This window comes from Rhinolophus sinicus, linkage group LG01 (assembly GCF_036562045.2).
Source record: "Rhinolophus sinicus isolate RSC01 linkage group LG01, ASM3656204v1, whole genome shotgun sequence".
NCBI classification, from domain to species: Eukaryota; Metazoa; Chordata; class Mammalia; order Chiroptera; family Rhinolophidae; genus Rhinolophus; species Rhinolophus sinicus.
The window spans coordinates 9,597,640-9,615,597 of record NC_133751.1 but is presented as its reverse complement, the minus strand read 5'-3'; the positions used below and the strand labels follow the sequence as shown (position 1 = coordinate 9,615,597).

Here is a 17,958-nt window from a genome sequence, read left to right as displayed (position 1 = left end):
TAGAAAATCTATGGCCTGTCTTCTGATCGGGAGGTCCCCATACTTGGAGGGTGAATAAATCCAATTTGACATCTACAATGTACTGGGATAGCTTAAGAAATTAGAAGACCTTTGCTTGTTACTGTTTTGTTGAGATTTACCCTAAGAACACAGGCTGCTCATTTATTCAGCAGGTTTTAGAGGGTACAAGACGGAGTACATTAGACCTGCTCGGGGAGCTTTAAAAAAACAAGCATTCCAGGGCTCGCCTCCAGAGACCCTGGGGGTTTCTAATCGTAACCCTAATACAGGATTCAAAACCTTCTCCAGGTGGTTCTGTTAGGGAGTTAGTTTCCGGAACCACTGAGCAAGCCACTGATAAAATCGAATCTCTTTTTCCTGTCAGGACTAGTCCTAAATTGTTTCTGGAGAATATTTTTTTCTTGAAATACCCAAGAAGGAGACTTTTTTTTTAAAGAAGTTGTCAGCCATCAACCAGTCAATCCGTTGTGGAAATTGTTTATCCTCTAACTTAGCGTTAACTCTCATAACAATTTAAACTCATTTTCACCTTTTCTTCTCTTGATGGAGATCTTTTTTTAATGTAGTCAATACCTTATCTTTCCTGCCTTCTTAGATTTCCATAACCTTAATATCTCAGCTCAGCTTGTTGGGTAACAATTAGTCATAGTGTCATTGCTGTTTTGAGGGAGTAATACCCACATATGATTCCAGGGATAGGCCACATCCGGCTCACTCCCTATTTTGGAATAAAGTTTTATTGGAACACAGCCAGGCTCATTCATTCATTTGCATATTGTCTACAGCTGCTTTTGTGCTACAATGGCAGTGTTGAGTAGTTGGGACAGTGAGCGGAAAAATTTGCCAACCTCCAGATTAGAGCTTTAGAAAAATTTAATATCCTCATGTAGGAATTTTGAAGGAAGCCTTATATTTCCAACTGGCAAATGCTCCCACACTCCTCAGCACGTCCCAGGCAGTCACATGAGCTTGTCTGAGTTGGTAGGCAGTTTAAACCTGTTTGCTGGCCGTGTTCTTCGTCATGCTTATGAGGGGAGAGGGGATTTCTGTTTCCCTTCTCTATGAAAAAGTCTGTGATTTTAGAAATATTAATGCTACCTACCTAATGACAGTAGCAGCCATGACGCATATAAACGTTGAGAAAAGAGGCGTCATGTCATTGGGCTTTAGCCAATAAAGCCCAATAGCTGCTGTGTGTTTTAGACTGTTGCATGTATCCCCTGCTGTATACAGTGTATAATTACTACATCTGTAATGTATACGCAGACATGTAAGCAATTTCTGGGGTTTGTACTTCCCACTTGGATAATGTTCCACTAGAATGACCGCAGATGCTCTGAGGGGTTGCCATTGTGTCACAGGAGTCTGGGTTCTTCTTGCCGACATGGTGAAGAACCAAAGGTCAGCACCTGATTAATATTCAAGCAGCGTTTATTAGTGACACATTCTCAGGGAAGAGAACGGGCGAGGTGGGGGAGAGGGAGAGAGAGAGAAAGGGGGAGAGAGCTAGGGCTAGAGATCCCAAGGGCCAGAGAGAGCACTTGCCCCAGGACTCACAGTTTGCTGGGTGGGGTGAGGGAGTTACATATTGGTTTGGCGGGAAAAGTGGTACATGCTCTTCCATGGGAGGGCATGACCTCCTAAGGGAGGTGGAGGTCAGGATCCTTATGTTGCTCCCGACCACCTCTTGTCATCTGTTGTTGTAAAAACAGATACGTGGCTGGAGGCAGTAATCAAAGCTAGTTAGGAGCTTCTCTGTCAGCACTATGGACCCCCTCCAACCCTTCCTCCTCCTCCTGTTTTCTAACTTCTACCTAACAGTGGGACTGGTTAAATGAACTTGTATTAAGACCAATGTTGTTAATCCCCTTGATTTATAGCCACCAATAGATAAATCTACTTTATATATGTAAAAGTCCACATTCTAGCCAGCCACGTTACTAGAAGCTTATATGTCTAACTTTTCCTGTTCTTATGTAATGTTTTCCCTCAAGTAAGAGGCACCCTGTCCCCTTCCTAAGTATACAAAACACCTTTCAGTGGGGAGGCATGCTTTCTGTCTTATCAGGGGACTGGGCGGGTGTGGTCAGTCAACTAGGGTGGGAGCTAGACCTGCCCACAGGGTAGGTCATTTCCTTGGGGTTTCAGATCAAATTCTAGATATGTCAACCAAGTCTTGTTGACTAGATAAGACCCTGGGTCTCATGGGAATGACAGATCATAGGGTATGAGTAAAGCAGCTGACATTCCGGGAAGTCCAACTTGTATAGACCAGTAGGAGTTCCAGACAGGCCACAATCACAGGTTGAACTAAAGGGTGAACCAACCTACTGGCCAGAAGGCAAACCCAGAAAGTACTGGACAAGGAGGGTAAAGTAGAGACCAAGGTTTTAGAACAAGTGAAAGCCCAGATAGAACTAGTACAGAGTCAGAGCTGGGCAATAGAAGTGACTTTAAAAAAATCTATCATTAAACTCTTCTCATATGTCAGGTCAGGCAGTGTCCTAATATTTAACAATCCTTACAACAACCATGAAACAGGTACTGTTATCCCCATTTTACAGATGAAGAAGCTGAGGCAACAGGAGATTAAACTTGTCCAAGGTCAACCAGTTGATAAATTGTAGAACTAGTATTCAAATTGAGGCAGTCTAATTGTCGAGCCCTACTCTTGATCATTACACTTTGCAGTCTTGAGGCTCAGGGTCCTATCTCACTCCTGCCTGACGTCACTTTTGGTCCTAGAATGAATGGAATGGGCCGGAGCTTGGCTGTTGAACCTACTGAGACGTTGGCGAGGCCCTGGCACAAGTTGACCTTGAAACAGCTAGGTTTCCAGTGCAAAGCGTGTGTAAAGTTAAAATATGTCATAATACCACAATAAATATAAATGAGGTAGGAAAGGCACGTAGCCATTTGAGTTTAGCCTAAAATAAGATCCAAGTGGAAAAGTGTCATCTTAAATCCTCATCTAGAGAAATAGTTGGGGCTTCCCAGAAAAAAGAAAGTAAGAACAAAACAGCACAGGGAGTTGAATGAGAAGTGACTAATGTGTTCCCATCTGATTCGGTGTTAGCAAGAAGAATAACTGCAAAGCGAAACACAGAAGCTTAGAAGCAGTACTGCACTTTGTCTCTGGGAACTTCTTTTTGGAGAATTCTCAGCTGTAAAAATTGCTTTCACCCATGATAGTAAGAGTCCCCTACATATGGGATATTTTGTAAATAACATGTAGAATTAAGTAGTAAGCTGAGTATTCCACTTTCTCCACCCCATTCCAAGCATATTTTTTAAATTCAAGTAAGCTAATAAATATTACACCCTATTACTTACTCTACACGGAATACAGAAAGATGTTTGGTTCCATAGGTTTTTGCTTTTTTTGTTTGTTTTTCTACTGAATATTTGAGTGGGTTAGAAAATCAGCATTTTTGCCAGTTTTTCCAAAATCAATGTTAAGACCCTACCTATTCATTTCTATGATTTCTAAAAAACATCGCTAATGTCCAATGAAGTAAGTGTTCAATGTTTATCCTCCTTAGGTGTATATTAAGGGATTAAAAAAAAGCTCAAGTCTCTGATAACCCTTATTTGACTTATAGTGATGAACATAATTTTCTAACAGCGAATGTAATTGTCCTCTAAAATTGTTCTGTTGTTCGTAAACTAATGGGGATAACTCATAAAGATAAGTAGAATCATTCTGCTGATTTCGAATGATCCTTTTGAGTCAGAATTAAGACAAAATACAAATATGAAAAGCACTTGGTTTAATAAATAGCCTCTGAAAATTTTAAACAACAGAATTCTATATTTTCATTTGTACTTTTGTGACTATTCAAGTTAAATTTGCACCAGAGAAAACTATGGGACCTTAGTAAATTGACTGTTGCTGTAAATAATCACTTCCTTAATTTTCTCATCATGTATCTGTGGGGCTTTTAAATGGCTAAACACAGCAGTCAGCTTTGCTTCCCGTGGAAATCATCTAAGGCTGTGTTTTTTATCTTTCTTGTCCCTGTGCTGAGTAACTACTTGGTTATTAGAGACTTTCAGAGTGCTAAATTTATATAGATTGTGCCCTTTGCTTTCAACTTTAAATAATAAATCCAAGTCAAGTTATTTTTAATAATTACATTACTTTCTGAGTGATGAAGTGTGTCAGATCGTTTTCCAATTCAAAATAGCTCTAAAAGTTTTAAACTATGGGCCTTAGGACTTCAGGCACTTTATCTAAACTTCCATTATTTGAAGAAGTGGAGGGGGGGGAAGCACAAAGGATAGGAACTTGAATCAGAGGCCATTTTTCCAGACTCTCAGTATAAGAATAAGATGAAGAAACGTCTGTGCCGTGTGTCAGTCTCACAGGGTCGGAGGCTTGGGGCTTTGTTCGGGTAAAACGTTTGGTGTCTTTACAGGTTAAATTAAATCTTTAACGGGCCTGTGACTTTGCTGCAGGTGGACGAAAGCCAAACTGGAGAACCGGGATGGCTTGGAGGAGAATTAAAAGGAAAGACAGGATGGTTTCCCGCGAACTATGCAGAGAGAATCCCAGAAAACGAGGTTCCTGTTCCAGGGAAACCAGTGACTGACCCGACCTCCACCCCTGCACCCAAACTGGCCATGCGGGAGACGCCTGCTCCTTTGACAGTGGCCTCGTCTGAGCCCTCCACCACCCCCAACAACTGGGCCGACTTCAGCTCCACGTACGTGCAGCGTGCTATTGCTCATGACTATTGAAATCTTCACCTAGTGGTCTTCTTTTTTTCTTTTAAGTATTTTTATAGTGTGGGGTTATACCCCTGAATAAAGGAGCTGGCTCACTTCCATTGCCATTTTCTCTGACTGGCCTATTGGCAAACGGGGGATTACGTTCTCTGAACTGGAATTAAGTCTGTCGTTGCTCAACAGTGATTTGCCCTGGCACAGGATAAAGCCCGTCTCTTGTTTCATTCAGTCATCTGTCTATTTCTTTCATTCTTGTGGAAGAAATGGAGAAATGCAGTTTCCTAACAATCTGTTTGACATCCGTGTCAGTCAGCAAATATTCAGTCATTTCCTGACTATAAATAGTACTTTTTTGCTGGACAGAAACAGAAATTGAGTTCAGTCATGTGGCTTTGAATAAGATAGAAACCTGTTTCCTTTAAAGCTGTCTTTCCTCTTTGATCAGTCGTGTACAAATGGACGGGGAGTGGGGAGATGTATGCTCCTGCTGCTGTTCGTATTGTGCCCTTGGTCATCGGGAAATGGCATTAAAAAAAGGTGTGAGCAGACCTTTGCCATGTAGGTGAACCCTCCCATGAGCTAGAGGTGTACTTGTCTAAAAATATTTTATACGAGTATTCAAGTAAAAGTGATTTGAATAAAAAGTGTTTCAGAATTTTTTTTAAGTCTAACCAGTTGAAGGCAAGGAGTCAAGACTTAAGGCTGGAGAAAGATCAGATGGGTTAAATAGAGGAACGGAAGGAGCATAATGAGCACGGGCTGGAGGAAGTGGAGGGAAGGATGTAAAGGAGAGCAAGTTCTTCATACTTATTTTCATATAAAAGGTTGAAAGTGCTAAACAAGGTCCGCCCTGTCTAATCTCTGCTAAAAAGTAGCCTTCCGTTAGCATGAGTTCAAGTTGAAACTCTCCCTTCCTTTCTGGATCTTGATTGAAAAGTGCTGACGTTTTAAACAGGCTGAAATAAAAGGCAGATACCACATCTTCCAGGATTTTGTTTGGCTGCGGGTCCAATCGGGGTGCCTGTTTTCCTCATTAAATGTGTGGTGTGCGGTGTCCTGGTGTGATCATGGGCATCTTAGTTCCGGAACCCCAAAACAGAACGTGCAGTCTAACAAAGGAATTATTTTGATTTTTCAAATTAGTTCATGTCTTACAACAATATAAAAAGTAAATTGCATTTAGATCTGCATTCACACAGATGTGTTTATTTACAAGTGTAACATTACAAAATTCACCCTGTCCCAGAAATCCAGGACAACTGGACGCCCTAAGAATACTGTAGTTCCCATGGTGTGGAGGCCTCCAGCCGGGTGCTTGTATGACGTACGGGACAGAGAAATGGCGTTGAGAGGCCCCAGCTACCAAGCTGGCATGTTCTCCTTCCTGGTGCATAGCTTCTTTTTTGGCTAATTAGCTATTGTTATTACACATGATGATACTGGTCAGGGGAGGGTGTTTCTCGATGCTTTAGATTTACAAAGTATTTCTCTATCCAGTATTTCATGTGACCCTCTCAACCAACCAAACTGGCAAGATATTGTTCCCATTGTATCTATGAGGAAATCACGGTTCAGAGAAACGATTATAATTTGCCTGAGGTTTGTTGCTAGTGTGCGAAGCTCAGATCCAAACCCAAACCCAGTCCTGTGCTCTTTCCTCCCCTCCTCGTTCTTGAACTGTAGAAAGCCCCGTCAAGTTCGGGGTTTGTGTTTGCTGTGGGGAAAGGCCGATGCCTTAGGGAGTACCTGCTCCTCACGGTGGCGTGATTTCCTTCCAGGTGGCCCACCAGCATGAATGAGAAACCCGAAACCGATAACTGGGACGCATGGGCAGCCCAGCCCTCTCTGACCGTTCCAAGTGCCGGCCAGTTAAGGCAGAGATCGGCTTTTACTCCAGCCACGGCCACTGGCTCCTCTCCATCTCCGGTCTTAGGCCAGGTAAGAGCAGTCCGTGGGAGCGTGAAGACCTACATGCCACAGGGTACCAACAAATTCAGCAAATGCTGATCCACTGTGTCATTTAGAAGGAAGCCTCATTATGTGTATCTGGGTCAGCTGGGAGGGTGCAGTCCTGTTCACGTTTTCCCAGCAGTCCAGCTCCCTGGACGGGGCTGTGAATAGTGAGAAGGGCGTAAGCTGCTCCTGCCTGGGCTGAGCGGGAGAGCTTATTTAAGGAAGTAGCGTTTGCACTGCATCTTGAACAGTGGGTGAGATCTGATGAGGAAATGGAGAGTCCTGGCATATCACACAGAAAACACTATGAGGAGAGGCTTTAAGGTAGGAAATCAGAGAGTGTTTAGGGGAAGTCACGGGCCAGTGCATTTGGCTAGGCCATTGAGCATTTATTAGAAAACACAGACTGATGGCAGGTTAATGGGAAACTCTTCAATGCCCTACTAAGAAAAGTAGTTTCTGAAGGGATAACGGTGGCTTTTCCGAATATTTCTGTTTTTACTTCACACAATAAAGATAAAGGAATGAAATTTCTATAACTAATCAAACCCAACGAGCAGATGCCCGTCTGGCAGGCTTGGGGGCCAGGGACAGGTTCTGATGCGGGCAGGTGCGTATGGAAGTCGTGTGCAGGGAGGTTCGCGTGGAGGACGTCGGGACAGTGACACCAGTTAGAGGATGGAGTCACAATGCCTGTGGGAGCAAAGGGAGAGGAGAGGTCTGGGATTGAGCAAAAGGACTTGACCTTAAAGAGAAATGAAGAAGGCAGAAAGAGAAATTGATTTTTAGTTAGAGGGAGGAACTGGGTTTTCAACGTGTTAAGTTTAAGGTAAAAGTGGGACATCCAGTAGTCCTGCCTGGAACATAGATCAGATCTAAGGACATGTGTGAGGTCTTCAAAGGAAAGAGGACATAGGGGATGTGCAAAGTACACAGAGCATGTGCATTCTGTGAGCTGGAGGGAGGGCAGCTTCTTACAGCTGCTCCTTTTAGTCTGTCCCAGGTCTGCAGTGAGCACGTGTCTCATGCTCAGGGGTAGCTCAGTGGTGGAGAAGACGGGGGGCAATTTCCGGAAAGGGGTGGTTGTGGTGCTCATGGTACTAATGGTGATCAGGGCAAAGAAGAGACCATGCAATGTCTCATGTAGACTGTATCTGTGACCTGCAATAGAGTGGGATAAACCAGATTGCAAAGGGGTGAAAGAGGAAATGATTGGTGAGAAGGGGAAAAGACTCGTAAAAGTAAAGAGAAGGAGCAGGGTGGAGGGAGAGCGCCAGGAAAGGTGTGAACCAACCGTGTTGCCAGTGGAGAAAGGGACTAAAAAGTCAGGTACCAGAGAATATAATCGGTGTAAGGTGGAAACAAGGTGAAAAGCACAGAAAAGAGACAGGATTCTTTTTTCTTCTGGGAGAGGACTGGTGACGAGAAGTTGGAGAAAAATAAAGGAGAGAAAGAAGTTCAGATAATGCTACTGGCAGCAGTCGTGGGAGGGGACCCCGAGGGCCTGCACAGTGTGCAAAATAGGAATTCAGCAAAGCACGAAGAATTGCTACTGAATTTAGCCTGAATCTCATTGTCATTGCGCATTGTCTTAGCTTTCTCTGGCAACACTTCACAGTTTGGGACTAGCAGTAATGACAGTAAAAGCTACCGCCACTGTTACGATTATTGCCATCATCGTACCATAAATACATCTTGTCTTGACAGCCTTTTAAAGAAAGTATTGCTGTTTTATAGATGTGGAAACTGAGGCCTAGAGTGATTAAGTAATTGCCCAAGGTCACAGAATTAGGAAGTGACAGACTTGGGATTTAAACCCAGGGTCCAAGGTCTGGCCAACCCCTGGCTGGGTTATTCAGGCAAATCTATGTAGAGAGATTGACAAGGCGTTACAGGGAAGATTTCTCAGGGAAAAAGATTCTGAAATACTCCTGAGGGCACAGTTGAAATGGGGTCCATTCTTGAAGAGAAATAAATGGAAGTGGCCGAGAGGATTAGACAGTACAGAAGAGCTGTGAGAGCCCCTGTGGTGAGTTTATGGGGTTCTCTGTGAGTGCGAGAGAAGAAAATAGGGGGCAAAGAATAGATGGTCCCCGGCAGGTGTTTGAAATTCAGAGAAACCTTCCAGCTCTGAGAACTTGAAGGAGTGTATACAAGGTGTGACAAGTTTGCAAACTCATCCTAGAAAAAGTGCTACATACCTCATTGCTGAATATCACTATGGTCACCTTCGAAGTACTCCCCTTGGGAAGCTATGCACCGACGCCAGTGCCTAGTCCACGCTTCAAAGCAATTTTGGAACTCTCTTTCTGGAATGGCCACCAGAGCTGTCGTCATATTACCCTTGATGTCCTGAATGTCTTTCTTTCAATATTTCCTTTATCTTCGGGTAAAGAAAGAAGTCATTGGGGGCCAGATCAGGTGAGTAGGGAGGGTGTCACAATACAATTATTTGTTTACTGGCTAAAAACTCCCTCACAGACAGTGCGGTGTGAGCTGGTGCATTGTCGTGATGCGAGAGCCATGAATTGTTGGCGAAAAGTTCAGGTCGTCTAACTTGTTCCCGAAGCCTTTTCAGCACTTCCAAATAGTAAACTTGGTTAACTGTTTGTCTAGTTGGTACAAATTCACAATGAATAATCCCTCTGATATCAGAAAAGGTTAGCAACATCGTTGCAACAAGTTCGCGAACTTCATTGTCAGACCTCGTGGTTGAAGTGGAAGAAATAAGGGTGTTGTAGGTTTAAGAAGGTGAGAACCCATGAAGACCAGGGTGTAGAAGTTATCAACAAGGATGCTGAAACTGTTTGACCTGTCATAAATTCTCCACATATCAGACATAATCATCAATATGCAATATACAAATGTCTATATGCAAATGTCTTCTGAAGGCAAGTACAAATTGGTTCAGAATGAACTGTCTTTGGGCATTATGCTTTGTTCATGTCCATTTATGAAGTATGTGATTGAAATTTGACGTATTTTTGAGGAATGTTTTAAGCTATTAAATGGTATTGTGTTATCATTTTTAAAAAGACAGTAAATGCCTCACCCTCCTTTCCAGCCTCACCTCACACTACACCCCTACATGAAACTAGGCCCCACGCACCCCTGGATTCTGCTCCTTTTCCTGGACCCTTCACCATGTACCGCCTGTAGGCCTTTACCTGTGCTGCGCCCTCGGCCTGGACTGCCCTTCCTCCGAAGCCCTACCTGTCAAAATGCTGCTCATCCTTCAAGGCCTAGCTCAAAAGCCACCTCCTCCACGAAGCTTTCCCTGGTGCCATCAGGCAGAATTAATGCCTCTTTTCTCTCTGTTCCCACAGTGAATGGCTGGAACCTCTTATTAGCATATTTCATTCTGCCTCATGGTAGTCATAGTAGTTTGTATCTCTTTCTTCCTTATTAATTGTGAGTTCTTTGCTAATAATATCATACTGTCCCCTTTTTATAATGCTTTATGGTTAATAAAGTGTCTTAATCTAAATTATTCTGGGGAAGCAGAGATGGCATTTTATTTATCTCGGTAACCCCATAATGTCTTGCATATAGATGTGCAATCAATGGTGATTACAATAGATTTAGGTTAACCAAACCTCTGTTCTGAAAAGGGAACTAACACAAGCCGAGTCCAATGCAGGGCATGTTTTCCTGTGTCCACCTGAACTAAGATGTCAGTTAATTATCCTTTGGGATTTTGTAAGATTTCTGCTCCAGTATTAATCTCCCACTAAACATCCAGATAAGGTTGGAAATGGGGGACGGAGGGTACCCTGGGCAACTTGAGAGTTAAAATAGAACGAAAATGTATAAAGCACACAGCCAGGGGCAACAGAATAAATATGACCTCCTGGCTTGTTTACATAGAGAGTTCTAGATGGCCAGACAATGGCTTTGTGAGTAGCTGGCAGGTTTTCACCTACACTTTTGAAAATAAACAATTACTGGGAAACTGTGAAGCATCTGTAACCACCTGCCCTGAGCAGGTCCTCTGGCTGGGTGTGTGCTGGAGTGTTCTTATTGGGGAGGAATGTTCGTGTGGTCGGAATTGATACACATCACAAAGTAACAAGAGGTCCTTTACCTTATTCCACACAAGGGTGAAAAGGTGGAGGGGCTCCAGGCACAAGCCCTGTATCCCTGGAGAGCCAAGAAAGACAACCATTTAAATTTTAACAAAAATGATGTCATCACCGTCCTGGAACAGCAAGACATGTGGTGGTTTGGAGAAGTTCAAGGTCAGAAGGGTTGGTTCCCCAAGTCTTACGTGAAACTCATTTCAGGGCCCATAAGGAAATCTACAAGGTATTTTTGTGTTTATCTGCTTCTATTAGATGAAAACAATATCAGTCATTAAATTACTGTTTGCACGGGTTCAGATTCAGATAGGAGTTGCAGGATTCTTTTGTCTTCGGGATCTTTTAACTGCAAAAATTAGAGTATGTGTCAACAAGATGGGAGCCTTTTACAGATAAATGGTCATTTTTTCCCTCCCTTGTGGAAGCCAGCATGTCTTGCTTTTCATTAACTTCTGCAAAAGGGAGTTCTACTCTGAGACCTGAAGCATTCTTGTGGATTTGTTGTAGATTATGCCTCTCTTCATAAGCTTAGTACCGGTACTGTGCCAGATACATATGAATACTTAGAGGCCAACGGCATTTGGGGAAGTAATTGGAAGAGTGAATTATCTTTTTCATTAGGAGCCTTATAGCATGGAACTTTAACCAGGTTGTTGTCTAATTATTCCAACTGTATTGATGTTCAGCACAAATTCTGAGCTTTAAGAAGATAAAAATAGAAATAATTGGCTGAGGATCTGTCAGTCTTGCTTTGAAATAGACCAATACGTTGGCTGTCTGTCCAGCATAACGTAGTGCTGAAAAACAAATATATAAGCTTAGAATCAGGCCTCTTGTACCTTACCGTGTGTTTTAACTAAGTGCATCTATTTCATCTGTAGATTGTTCAAAGTTTTAAATGTTAAGCAGTTTAAAAAAAAATCAATGTCATTTGTTTAATTTCTTTGAAGATAAAAATTAAAATACTTTCTGCCCACCCCTCCCCTCCCTTTTTCAGCATGGATTCTGGTTCTTCAGAAAGTCCGGCTAGTCTAAAGAGAGTAGCTTCCCCAGCAGCCAAGCCAGCCGTTTCGGGAGAAGGTGAGAACCTGAGTCAAATTATGTTTTTTAGATGGGTCAAGGAAATTATGTAATACGAACAGCAAATGTTTGAACCAAGATTGGATTTCACTTTTAAATAGTTATTTATTTAATATATAACATTAATTTATGTTTAGTATATTAAATTTTTAGGTAAAGTAAAAGTTTAGCTCTTTACAAAAGCAAAATATTTCATGGAGACTTTCAAATTACTCTCAGATATATTGATCATAAAAACTGAATTTTCTAATTACATTTGATTATGAGCCCTTTGACTTTTGAAACAGGCCCATCATCGTCACTGAGGGTCAAGTTTTCTGAGCATCTTTATTTATAGCTAACTTGTGGGCGTTGCTATTCTTTGACCGATACATAGGTATTTTGTTTTGAAGCCATAACTATACAGTCCAGTAAAGCTGTCACAGTAACGTCAGGCCATCTGGACCGCCCCAAATGAAACAGAAGTTCAGTTTCTATGTTCCACGTAAACAACCACACCAGATTATTTAGGCCTAAAAATTTCATTTTGAGTGTTTATTACACAAATAATTAATTTATTTCCTGGTCTTTGCTTTGTGACATAATCCTAAGGATTGTATATGCTAGTATGTAGCATGAGTTTAAAAATGAGTTAAAAACCTACATAATTCAGGCTCTAATGGTAAATTCTCATGTCTTTTCTACATTCAATATAGCCATTATCACACCATGTTTCCCCAAAAATAAGACCTAGCTGGACCATCAGCTCTAATGCGTCTTTTGGAGCAAAAATTAATATAAGACCCGGTATTATATTATATTGTATTGTATTATATTATATTATTTTATTTTATTTTATACCGGGTCTTATGTTATAGTAAAATAAGACCGGGTCTTACATTAATTTTTGCTCCAAAAGACCCATTAGAGTTGATTGTCCGACTAGGTCTTATTTTCAGGGAAACACGGTAAGTACTAATTGAAGAATGCACCCTGAGTCAGACAGGCTTTCCACGTAGCAGTCTGAACAGTGTTTGTAGCTAACAGATAATTGTCTACGCAATTATGTAGTAATATTTCATGGGTTCCTTGAATAAATTATAGGAGGATAGAATGTTTTGTTTAGTTTGTTTGCCATTGTGAGATTGCTGCGTTCCTTCGAAACCTTGCCTTTTGACAACTGGAATTATTAAAACAATTATTTCCATGGAGATAGCAAGGATTAAGGTTTAATGGTATTTCAGACCCACAGTAACAAAGGTACTTTTTCAAGAAGAATTTTACAAGTGAAAAAAACATTTTGTTTTAATTATGTATAATGGTAAAACTTTATCCATCACTAAACAAGTCCAGCATTTTATTGCATCCAGCTTTTGCTATTACCACCAAAACAGTCATTAACATAGTTCTTTTTACACATTCTTATCATTTTAATGATTTTTTTTTTTTATCCACTGTTAGAACAAGGCAAAAAGTTCATTGAAACACAGCACACGCAGTCAGTATGTATAAGGCATATGATGACCTGCCCTCCCCACCCCCTGTAAGTCTGTCTCAAGCACCAAAGCTTATATCCTAGCTCCCTCACCTAGTAACCTTGTAATTTTGGTCATGCCTTAACTTCCTCGTCTGTAAAGTGGGCATAATAACCACCCTTTGAGTTAGGACATTATTTACAAGGATTATGAAATAACATGTGTACAGTTTTTAGAATGAAGCTCAGTAAATTCCTGCTACTTTCATTTCCTTTTTGCTTCATTTCCTGGGTTATTGATAGAGCCACAGAAAGCAGTGAGCTTTCTTACCTAACAGCGGTGTTGATGGATGTCAGTTTGTTTTGAAACATGTCAAGGCCTCAACATTTAAGGCCTCAATAAATAGGTCACAGATGAACCACGCACATAAAGTTGGGCAACAGAAGAGAGTTCAATTCTAATCTTAGTTGACATTTATGACACCCATTTTGGAATGATTTCGATATTAGAAATATTAGGAAAGATTGCACATTTCTTACACCCATTTGAAATGATTTAGATACTAGAAATATTGGGAAAGATTGCTGGCACCCTGGAGGGATGTGGAAGGACACTGGCATCTGAAATTCTGAGAAAATCTATTTAGTATTAGTATTAATGAGCTGCTTATTCAGACTGCATGAATCATCAGCAAATTTCAAGTAAACCGTAAACCAGATTAAACAGATTGTCAGTTTGAGTAGCTCTTAAAATGTTGGCTTGGGAAAGGCCAGTGCCCTGCGTTACATGTCTCTGGTGGAGGGTCTCCGTGGTGAGGTGCCACTGCGTCTCCAGGCTTTCATTGAAACCAGAAGCAGCCCCAGACTGCTGTGGGCAGGGCTGCAGGCCCAGTACAGCCACAGTCTTCCAGTCTCTGGTGTCTTACACTGTAGTGTTGGGTTCAGCTGGAGTTCATGCTTCTGAAGTTTCTTAAGCATTTTGAAAGTTCCTTCAACATTTGGATCCGTTTTTTGAGAAAGTGGCTTTTGAGTGTAGGAATCACCGGGGACAGGACCGACTGACTGCCAAGGATCCTATCTAAGTGGCCAAACATGAGCTAAGAAACAAGTAACGGAGCAAAGTGAAAAGGGAGGGTCACAATATTGAGAAATCAAGAAAAGAAATGTATTAACAGAAAAAGAACGTCCTTATGAAAGCTGCCAAGCTCTGATTTCCTTGTGTGGGAAATAATTTTTCCAGTTTTAACTGTGGAGGTGTGTGTTACCAGCCCTGGAGGGCCAAACACAGAGAGTCTTCTGTTCTCCTTGGCACGTTTGGGTGACCTTGTGTCTGCCGAGGGCGGGCACTCACCAGTAGTCGTGCTGGCCCCGGCCTCCTATGGGTCAGCGCTGAACCGGCAGCCCAGGCAGCCTTGGAGAGCCCCCCACATCGCAGAGCTGCACACATTAGCACAAGCCATGGGGGGTTTTGTGTTCTTTTTGTGTTTGTTTTAGCTTTCACTAGTGCCTCCTGCAGAGGCGCTTACAATTAGCCAAAGGATTCCTCCATACTAAATTTCTGTCTGTTAATTAACCTTAGGCTCTGCACTGGAGTTTTAGTGAGAAGCATACAGCAAAATGAACTTTCAGTCGATGGTGTTTTTTTATTGCTTTTCAAAAATTATACAAAGGCCTAGGATAAAACAGAGAAAAAGTGGGGAAAAAAGCTTAGGTTCATCTTTCTGTACATCTTGATCCTGTCCCTAGTGTAGTGTCTCGAATTTTGTGTCTAGTGATCTTTCTGAGCATGTGACTTGGTTTCTAAGCTGTAGTAAAATCAGCTGCTTATAATTAAAAAGAAGAATTTCCTCTGGAATGCAGAGGCTTCACATTCAAGACAGTGAAGAACATTAGTTCTTATTCGTAAGAGGAAATTACATGAATAATAAAATGTACGAAACTGTGATTTGTCTTTTCAACTTGTTCAAAAAGGCTTGATTATTTCCTGGTGTCGGCTTTCATTGTAGCCCAGTCTACCTGTTTATGCATTTGAATCACAAGTAGATGCCCATTTTTAACAAAATAACATATATTTTTTATTTCCTGTTCCAACAGCTTCCTATCATCTGTGTATATGTCACAGTAGGACATAAGTTTTCACTCAGGCTTTTGAGTAATGAAAAATGTGTCTTAATTTACATACAGGGTGTACTGTATGTAAACATTTTCTAAAATCGTGGCTTGGTACCCTCCAAACTGAAATACAGATACTTGATGTGCAGACCGGAAGCTGCAAGTCACTGTATCTAACCCCGTGCTCAGCACAGCATGGCTGCTCAGTAACTGTTAGTTACAAATGGGAAAACCATTTTCATTTTAAAAAGAAATCATGATGTTAAATTATAGATCACTCTTGGTGGTGCTCAGTGTTGGTAGGCGCGCAGCTGGGTTTTTGTGTTCCTGTGGCTGGGTCTTCCTTCCCAGGAATTGTCTCCCTGGCTGCAGTTACTGAATTTTTATGTGCTGTTGGAGAATTTGGAGCCCAGGGTATTCTGCAACGCCATATTTTATCCGTGACTAGCCCTTCTCAGGAATGGGTCTTATTATCCTAACTCCCTTATTCATAAACTTGCTTTTGCAAAGCTGTCTGGGATTTCTGTCAACAATCAAGCTCTCTCCGTATCTCGATATTTCTCCCCACCAGAATTTATTGCCATGTACACTTACGAGAGTTCTGAGCAAGGCGATTTAACCTTTCAGCAAGGGGATGTGATTTTGGTTACCAAGAAAGATGGTGACTGGTGGACAGGAACAGTGGGCGACAAGTCCGGAGTCTTCCCATCTAACTATGTGAGGCTTAAAGATTCAGAGGTAAACCCACATTAACTGCTTCCTCTCCCTGTCTGTGCAGTGATTCTCTTCACATGTTTGAAGGTGGAACACTTTGTTGGGTTTTGCTAAGTCCTGGAATGTGACAGCCAATACAGTGTGACCTGTAATTGTTTGAACTTGTCATTTGGTGCTGCAGGGTAAGCCGTGGCTTCCCACCCGCAGAAGAACTCCCCGGGGCTGAGCGGAGGCTGTGCTGTATCAGCTGGGATAATGTTCAATATTCATCTCTATTCCTGCGTGTAACTGACATAGGATTTGGAGTAAACGTTTTTGTTTTTTTCTTTTTTCTTCATTGACCTTTTTTTTTTTTGAGTAAACGTTCTTGATGAGGTCTTCGTGGTCACTGAATTGGGACACCCCAAGAAAGATACACAGCAGGATTTTGCCCATGTAGACAAAAGTATTTTGGGGATACTGTCCCCAGAATATTGGGCAATAGAGAGTTTCTCAAACTTATATGCCTACGCAGTAGGAAGGCACAAGGTCTAAGGGATTGGTACACTTTTGGCGAGGCCTTAGTATCTCCGTTGATAAGGGTCTGAAATTATTTTAAATGCTGTTATCCTTCTAAATCAGAAATGGCTCCCATTGTTGTTAAATGGGGCTCAAAAAATTCAATTGCATAAAATGTGCTCTGGAGATAGTGCAAGTTTAATGAAATGGTGGGGTGGGCCTACCGAATATGGGAGCCCATCTCGAAGTGGCCAGTGTCAAGTTAGTGGAGAATTTCGGGGGTATAGATGTAGTCATTTAACAGATCCATTGCACATAAATAAACCAACAAGAATGGGCTCTTTTTTTTTTTTAAGTGCAGGCAATCAGGTCGCAGTTCTGTTCTTTCTCCTCATGCCTTCTAGGCACAGAGAGAAGAGGCTGGTAAAGCGCCTAGAGAAGCCACTGCCTCAGGTGTAAACAAATGGACAGGGCTCCTCTCATTTGAATGCTAGTAGGAGGGTGCAGCTTGGGCCCCTCCACAGGGCCCTAGCTGCTCTGAGAGCGAGGCTGGGCCTGTGACATGCTGCAGTACTGCCACCGACCTTCTCACCTTCCCTGCAGTTCTCAGAATAGTTCATTTTGCATGGGTTTGTTATTTAGGGAGCATCTTTATTGTTGTTTTTGTTTCCTTGTTTTCCCATGCTGTGGTCTGGAGAACAGCTCACTGAAACTCCCCTGATAGGATTTGCAGAAGTCGGCCTACCCTTGGAGAATCTGGCAGAAGCCAGGAAGAAAGTACCTCCCCTGTAAGACAGCCAACAAATTGTCCTCTGCAGACCTGGAGAGAGGGAATTAAATTCTTCTCCATGCCGGCCAGTTGGATTCAATAAGAATTATGCAGATGTTTTTTCAAGGGGTGGGGGAAACATTAAACTGGATTTCTGCTACCAGGCATGAAAACTTTTAAAGTGACTTTACCTTTTGGATTAGTTAAAACACAAAAGCCATCACTTCAATTTTAATAAATTATATATAGTTTTCTATAAAAAGCCATCTGAAGTCAGTAAGTTAAAAAAAAAATACACTGTGACATTTTTTAAAGGTAAGCTGAGCTATAAGGTGCTTTCTTAACCGTAGTCTTAAATTATTAGCCACAGAAGAACTAGCAGTGCTAAAGGTTTGGGACATTTATCTACGTTGTTTCATAATAATGAAAAAAATCTAAAAAGTCAGCTCTTTCACCCTACTTAGACACAGAGTTCAGTGTGTAAGGAAAATATCCTGCCAAAGGTAAAAACCAGACCCAGCCTCAGATTCCAGAATTGCCCCAGGGGTACA

General features: G+C 41.8%; 1 protein-coding gene across 7 annotated transcripts in view; it reads left to right on the top strand.

The window, feature by feature from the left end:
• Positions 1–17,958, top strand: part of ITSN1 (intersectin 1) — a 182,996-nt gene that overhangs the window by 115,470 nt on the left and 49,568 nt on the right. For 6 of the 7 annotated variants that reach the window (XR_012494005.1, XM_019730239.2, XM_074325803.1 and 3 more), the window contains 5 exons: positions 4,480–4,727; positions 6,528–6,687; positions 10,802–11,007; positions 11,779–11,861; positions 15,998–16,164. Coding sequence is in view for 6 of the 7 variants with exons in the window: in XM_019730239.2 (XP_019585798.2) it covers positions 4,480–4,727; positions 6,528–6,687; positions 10,802–11,007; positions 11,779–11,861; positions 15,998–16,164 (864 nt within the window). In the remaining variant the exon portion in view is untranslated. The remainder of the gene's footprint in view (positions 1–4,479; positions 4,728–6,527; positions 6,688–10,801; positions 11,008–11,778; positions 11,862–15,997; positions 16,165–17,958) is intronic. The other variant, XM_019730241.2, reaches the window with a different exon arrangement.